Here is an 8,037-nt window from a genome sequence, read left to right on the forward strand (position 1 = left end):
GGTTCTAGCACCATGCCAAATGTGTCCGAAGAAGAAGAGCAAAGCAAACGAAGCATGCCCAAAAGTAAACCAACCCCTTGGACTGCTACGAAAAACACCATCGGATTTCAAAGTAGCACGATCTAATTCGAAAATTTCACCCAATTGAGCACGTCTAGCATATTTTTTCACAGTAGCAGGATCACTATAACTGACGCCGTTGAGTTCACCGCCGTAGAACTCAACAGTTACACCTACTTGTTCAACACTATACTTCGATTCTGCCCTTCTAAAAGGAACATCGGCCCTAACAATTCCATCGCCGTCTACTAAAACGACCGGAAATGTTTCAAAAAAAGTAGGCATACGACGTACAAAAAGTTCACGCCCTTCTTTATCTCTAAAGATAGGGTGTCCTAACCATCCAACCGCTATTCCATCCCCGTTATCCATTGAACCTGCTCTGAATAATCCTCCTTTTGCCGGATTATTGCCGATGTAATCATAAAAAGCTAATTTTTCAGGAATTTTAGACCAGGCTTCTGATAAACTTTGATTTTCTGCTAGCCCAGCACTAACTCTTCGATATATTTCTTGCTGGAAGTACCCCTGATCCCATTGATAACGAGTGGGCCCAAATAATTCAATCGGGGTAGTTGCCGAACCATACCACATAGTTCCGGCAACAACAAAAGCTGCAAAAAAGACAGCAGCAATACTACTGGAAAGGACGGTTTCAATATTTCCCATACGCAATCCTTTGTATAGACGTTGTGGTGGACGGACGCTAAGATGGAATAGGCCCGCTAATATGCCCAATGTTCCTGCTGCAATATGATGAGAGGCTATTCCTCCTGGAACAAAAGGATCAAAACCTTCCACGCCCCACGCTGGATTTACAGGTTGTACTTTTCCCGTTAGTCCATAAGGATCGGACACCCATATTCCGGGACCATACAAGCCTGTTACATGAAATGCACCAAAACCAAAGCAAGCTACCCCTGAGAGAAATAAATGAATTCCAAAGATCTTTGGCAAATCCAAAGAGGGTTTTCCTGTACGTTCATCACAAAATATTTCTAGATCCCAATACACCCAATGCCAGATAGCTGCCAAAAAGCATAAGCCAGAAAACACAATATGTGCTCCCGCTACACCTTCATAACTCCAAATACCCGGATTCGTTACAGTCCCCCCTGTGATACTCCAACCGCCCCATGAATTGGTTATTCCTAAACGAGTCATGAAGGGTATAACGAACATACCCTGTCTCCACATTGGATCAAGAACAGGATCAGAAGGATCAAAAACCGCTAATTCATACAGAGCCATCGAACCGGCCCAACCAGCAACCAGAGCTGTATGCATTATATGAACAGAAAGCAACCGACCGGGATCATTCAATACAACGGTATGAACACGATACCAAGGCAAACCCATGGAAATACCCCTTATATCAAAGATAAATGGACACTACGTAACTTTATTGCATTGGAAAAGACTATAATATGACTATCCTATGGACCACTCTTGTTCAGTCGATTATTTCCGAATCAAGGGTGTTCTATTCTGGTGGTAATAATGGAACAATTCTGTTCGTAGGAACAAAGAGAAGCAGATTTATTCTATACTCGATAAGTACCAATACGCAATGGGGGAGTTGATCTCATTTTCTATGAGCGAATGAGTCCATACTTATTTATCATTAGAAAGACCTATTCGTAATAATTTGAGTTTATTCATTCTGTCTTTCTTTATGAATTTTTAGAATCTATGGATAAAATAAATACGATAAGAACCAATATGAATATTCTAAAGACAATAAAAAAATTGTTACGTTTCCACCTCAAAGTGAAATATAGTATTTAGTTCTTTCTTTCATTTAATGCCTATTGGTGTTCCGAAAGTTCCCTTCCGAGGTCCTGGAGAGGCAAATCCACTTTGGGTTGACGTATAGTGCGACTTGTCAGATATATTGGGTCATATGGTATTTCCCCGTTCTCTCCCCCGATCGAGATATCCCCCGTTTCGCCCAAGAACGATAAAACGATAAATTGAATCATCAAAAATTTGGAGCGTGAAGTGCAATTAGATCCATTTTTGAGGGGATTCATATTACTATTATCAATTAGAATAATTTATGGTTGGCTTGGTTGGACTAAAAAAATGAAGTATCCAGGCTCCGTTTAGAAAAAACCCAATTGGATTGGTAAGATATCTATGATTGCTATTCATATTTTTTCTTTGTAATTTGTAAAGAGATCCTAATTGTCAAGCAAAGTTATCTCAACTCTAATAAATACTTGTATAAAATGAATTGAAAAAAAAAAAGAAATACAAAAAGAAATGGTAATGGGAGCATTTGTCCTATATGTACAAATCCAAATCGGGCGGATCTTTACCCGGAGTAGAGCATAAACCTAAAAAGATGAAACAGACCCATTCAGGAACAAGAAAATACCATCGCGGTTTGGATTAAATCTCGATGAAAGAATACATCAATGAGAAGTTAATTCGATAAGTTTAATGACCCTTTCTTATAACTTCTAATTTTATACTGGAAAATCGAAAATAGAAATATAAAAAAGGAGTCAAAACTCCTCTTTATTGAAAAATCAAAGAAAAAACCTTCCGTTAGATGTAAGAAAGAACCTTTCTAGAAAAAAAGAAAGAGGACAGGAATCTATACATTGATTCACAATTTTTTTGAACCGTATGAATCAAAAGGTGCATGTACGGTTCCTAAGGAATACAATTTTACCCTAACCAACCGACTTTATCAAGAAAGATTACTTTTTTTAGGCCAAGGTATTAATAGCGAGATTTTGAATCAACTTATTGGTCTTATGGTATGTCTCAGTATGGAGGATGAGACCAAAGAGCTGTATTTGTTTATAAACTCTCCTGGGGGCTGGGTAATACTTGGGGTGGCTATTTATGATACTATGCAATTTGTGAGACCAGAGGTCAATACAGTATGCATGGGATTAGCCACTTCAATGGGATCTTTTATCCTGGTCGGAGGAGAAATTACCAAACGTCTAGCATTCCCTCATGCTTGGCGCTAATGAGGTTTTTATTTGAGAGAATAAAGAAGACTATTCCTTCGCCATATGAATACTAAGTAATAATAGCATGACACTTCAAATTCGATATGAGAAATTTTTGTATTTTTTTAAAAATATTAGATTCTGTATCGAGAGAGTAGTATGAGATAAGAGGTATTTCCGATTTTCTCTTATCTATCGGGAGTTCAGTTTAGTGTCACAAACTTTCTTGTTTTCATACCATAGAGTTCTTAACAATATTTATGTTATGAAAGAGTACAAAAAAAATATTTTTTCTTTATTTTATCGGATTAAAAAGAAACTTTGGGATTGCTGAATCACAGACAAAAAAAAAAGAAAAAAAAATATAAAGCAACGGAGCCATCATAGTATTTTTTAAATCCTCCGAAAGGAAGGATGGAAATTTGATTATTTACCCATTGGAGTCTGACAGATTCTATTTTTCTCTTTCTTCAATAGAAATGAGGGGGGTCAATTTTCTTATACAGCCGTATGCACAAAAGATGCCTGTACTTTTGTTTAATTCTATCTTTTTTCTATTCTTTATCTTTCTTTTCTCTTTGCTTTATCATGGAAGATAGGAGAAGCTTTTATTTTGTTATATCATCAGGGTAATGACGCATCAACCTGCTAGTGGTTTTATATGGCAAAAGTAACCGAATGTGTCGTGGGAACAGAGAACTACTGAAACTGCGTGAAACCCTCACAGGGGTTTATGTACAACAAACGGTCAAACCCTTCTGGGTTGTATCTGAAGATATGGAAGGAGATGTTTTTATGTCAGTAACAGAAGCATAAGCTTATGGAATTATTGATCTTGTAGCGGTTCAATGAAAATAACATGGATTTTGCGCAAATCACAGATTTGTGATTTTATCTTCGAATTGAATATTCTATTAAATTGAATATTCTATTAAATAGAAGTAATTCATCATCATTTAGTTAGGATCAATATAAACTAACCCATCATATTATGTATACGATTCAACATACCAACTATTAAATAACTTATTAGAAATACAAGACAGCCAATCAGAAATGTCACGAAATCCCCCACTTTTTAGGGGTGCCCTCAGCGTAGAGGAACATGTGCTAGGGTGTATGTGCAACTCGTTTAGATCATGAGCTGGCACAAAAGAAAGAAAATGACTTTTACAGTATCAATGATCAGTACCGGTGAATGGTATAGGATGGAAAAAGGAACTCCATTCATTATTAAAAAAAAATTCTATCATATCCCTCTATTGTGTATGAATTTTATGGTTTCTGTTGGTGTAAATCCAATCACCTAAATTTAAGGTGATAAGAAATTCTCCATTGGTAACAAATGTTTATCCATTAAGTGGAGGAAATCTTATTTTAAAATCATCAAACATAAAGATTAGTTAGGTTCCCAATCTGGCAAGAACGGAATAAGAGGGTCAGCTACCCAGCAAACTTTCATAATTAAATACCGTTAGTATATAGGTAGATCTGATTGTGAAAGACCTATTACTGGATAATTCATGGGTAGAGCCAAAGTGTGTGAACTATATAAGTCCCCAATAACATCATTTAGTTGATTAAATATATATTAAATTAAAGTCTAAAGTAAAGGCTCCGGTGTATAGAGAAGACCTCACCGTTTAAGAAGTAACCATAGAAACGAAGGAACCCACTATTTCTTTTTTTATTTCTTTTATTTACTCTATTTTTGATACCTAGGAAAATACAATTTCTTATTTCTTTCTTATTTTGCAGTGAAATACCTAAAAAAAAAATAACAAAATCGTGGTCGGGAAGGTTAGAGTAGCCAAAGCCATTGGAATTTTTATTTTATACATTGGAAAAATCCTTTTTGTTATTAATAGACTAGGAAGAGGTAAAATAATAACTGAAAGAAAGGTAATCAATTAGTTATTCATCAAAGTTTCATTTACTCAATGACCAGAATTAAACGAGGATATATAGCTTGGAGACGTAGAACAAAAATTCATTTATTTGCATCAAGCTTTCGAGGGTCTCATTCAAGGCTTACTAGAACTATTACTCAACAGAAAATAAGAGCTTTAGTTTTGACTCATCGGGATAAGGGTAGGAAAAAGAGAGATTTTCGTCATTTGTGGATCACTCGGATAAACGCAGCAATTCACAAAGGGTGAGTCTCCCATAGTTATAGTAAATTAATACACAATCTTTACAATAGACGGTTGCTTCTTAACCGTAAAATACTTGAAAAAATAGCTATATCAAATAGGAATTGTCTTTATATGATTTTGAACAAAATCAACCCGGAGTATTTACCGGAGTCTTTACCGGAGGCTTTACTGGAGGCTTTAAAAACTCCCCAGGATCTCCTGAGAATAAATAGAGGTTTCTTTTACCGTACGAGTTAGAAATTAGAATGAGAAAATATGCTAAAGTATCTAAAATGAATGAACACGTTCAATTCAATAAAAACAAATTTCGTCTTTTCCGATTCATTTGTTTCTTACGACACGATACTCAAATCTAGATTTGATTAAATCTAGATTTGAGTAATTATGATTCAAGTAAAGAAAAAGTAAGTCTGTTTATTTTGGGCTTTAAAACCAGTAGTTCTAGCGGTCGACTCGGTTCTTTCAAATTGTTTCTCATTATTGAGAAAAGGTAACAAAGATAAAATACGGGCTTGTTTTATAGCAAGAGTAATTAATCGTTGTTGTTTCAAGGTCAATCTATTCACGCGTCTTGATAATATTTTTCCTTGTTCACTAATAAATCAACTAATTAAACTCATGTTTCTATAATCAATTAGATCCCCCGATGGAATCGGGGGCAAACGCCTACAAAAAGATCTCTTGAATTTAAGAAAAGGTCGCTTGGATTTATCCGTGGTTTGTTTGTTTAATTTATTCCTTATCCCTAAAATTCTATTTCTTAATTCTAATTCATTTTAAATCCACTCAAAATAAAATAGGATTTTTGAAAAATATGATTTATTTAGTTTTTATTTAAATATGTTATATATAATGTCATTTTTTCCCCTTCCTTGAAAGGGTAAGGCACAGGTACTTGGTTCGCTCTATTTTTTTATCTCTCCATGAATCATATGTTTGTAACAATAGGGATAGAATTTTTTCAATTCTAATCGATTAGGCGTATTGTACCACCTCTTGGTACCTTGTCAACACTGTTTCGGACACAACTATTACATTCCAAAATCACCGTTACTCGTACATCTTTCCCCTTGTCCATGAACCTCCTTTGAATTTTTGAATTTCTCAACTCTTCAATTTTCGATTCAAAATGAAGAAAGGATAAAATAGAAGTTACTAACTTGAAATCCAATTCTAAAAGTAAAAGATTAAAATTAAGAAAATAAAGTAATAGTAAAGCAAAGTCATAGTAAAATACAACGATTTTTCTAAAGTATATTGCAAATTTAAGTAATCATTTAAGTATCTTGTATAATACTCTCGCCCTAGACCCCCATTTTCTATTCTACCCCCATTCCTCTATGATTAATATTCAGTTAATTCGAACTTGAGCCCGAATGTTGAATCCACTTTTTTATTCTTTCTCTTTCCTCCCTTATTCTAAAAAGGGAAAAAGAGAAAAGAGGGGGAGAGGGATTCATCACCAATATTTGATTGGATCTCTAATTTTCTTCATTCCTTCCCATGACAATAACTAGAATGAAAAAAAGGGGAATGTCAACGCATCCGGGAAAAAACGATTAATCTCTATCAATAGACCTGCTAAAGCCCCGAACCATAGCGTACTTAGTACTGGTGCCATAGAGAGATATGTTTTTAGATCTCGCATTGAAAAACCTCCTTATTTTGTATTATTTGTTGGAATAGATAATACATATATGATCAAATGCATATGTAGTTAAGGGCTACTTAGAGTTGGACACATAATTCCTAATTCAAATTGAAATGTACAATGATTTTGGAAATAAGATTTTCCTTTTCTTAAAACAGAAAAAAAATACATCCCCTTCTTTCTCACTGAGAATTTTCGAAGAATAATAATTTATTTTTACGATGGGTTCTGTATTTATATATTTATTTTGTATATAATGGTATATAATTGTATATAAGTATTTTCTATATAATCTATAAGAGAAGTCTTTTCCCTTTACTATTATATGTTAAGTGAGACCAAAAAGACGAAATGAGCAGAAAATTTGTTTATATCAATCGAGGAAATAACCATGTGGAAAGCAAGATAGGAATTCTCTACAATTACACTGTGGAACAATTGAAGGGATGTGGCGCAGCTTGGTAGCGCAGTTTTTTTGGGTACAAAATGTCACGGGTTCAAATCCTGTCATCCCTACCTATTACTGCTCCTTTGAGCAGTAACGAGGGATCAATTGAGATCGCTTCAAATTGAACATAATATTTTATTTTTATCATTCTATTCTAGTATATGCATACAAAATGTATTGGGGTTATGAAAAGAATCCTTTTGTTTACAGTCTTATCTATTCTGATAAGAAAGCGCTCTTAGTTCAGTTCGGTAGAAAGTGGGTCTCCAAAACCTGATGTCGTAGGTTCAAATCCTACCGAGCGTGATTTTTTTTCTTAGATCAAATTAGAATAAAATAGATTCATTCAGTAACTTTCACAACAATCGAAATTTGACCTCCTGTGCCTGTGAATTAAAGAAAGGAGGAGGTCAATCAAAAAGAGATGTTAATTAATCAAAGATTCAACTGATCACCACGCCTATATTGTAAATATTCGGTTATGAATAATCCATCCAAAGTAATAGGAATTAGACCTAACACGATTCCAAATAGAAAAACTTCAATCATTTTTATTTGTTTGAAAGGAGGAAAAAAGAGGTAATATCGATACCTAAATATTAATCCGAATTGTCCTGAATATCAATGACAATGAACAAGAATTGACAATTGTTAACGTTAGTAAATATAGAATACACGTAATCCCACAGAAGGATTTCTTTTTATGAATTGTTCATTTTAAATATTCAATTTAAATAAGTCGTATCTTGCTCA

The 8,037-nt window shown here is 34.4% G+C and overlaps 1 protein-coding gene and 1 pseudogene across 1 annotated transcript; one reads left to right on the forward strand and one right to left on the reverse strand.

The window, feature by feature from the left end:
• Positions 1-6: 6 nt before the first annotated feature.
• On the reverse strand, positions 7-2,931 carry LOC124892097 (photosystem II CP47 reaction center protein-like; the record flags this gene model as incomplete). Its single annotated transcript, XM_047403536.1, has 1 exon — positions 7-2,931. A coding segment is annotated over exon 1 (1,413 nt), but the record flags the coding sequence as incomplete, so codon positions are not given.
• On the forward strand, positions 1,865-3,881 carry LOC124892098 (annotated as a pseudogene).
• Positions 3,882-8,037: the final 4,156 nt, after the last annotated feature.

Source organism: Capsicum annuum, unplaced genomic scaffold (assembly GCF_002878395.1).
Source record: "Capsicum annuum cultivar UCD-10X-F1 unplaced genomic scaffold, UCD10Xv1.1 ctg4390, whole genome shotgun sequence".
Lineage (NCBI taxonomy): Eukaryota > Viridiplantae > Streptophyta > Magnoliopsida > Solanales > Solanaceae > Capsicum > Capsicum annuum.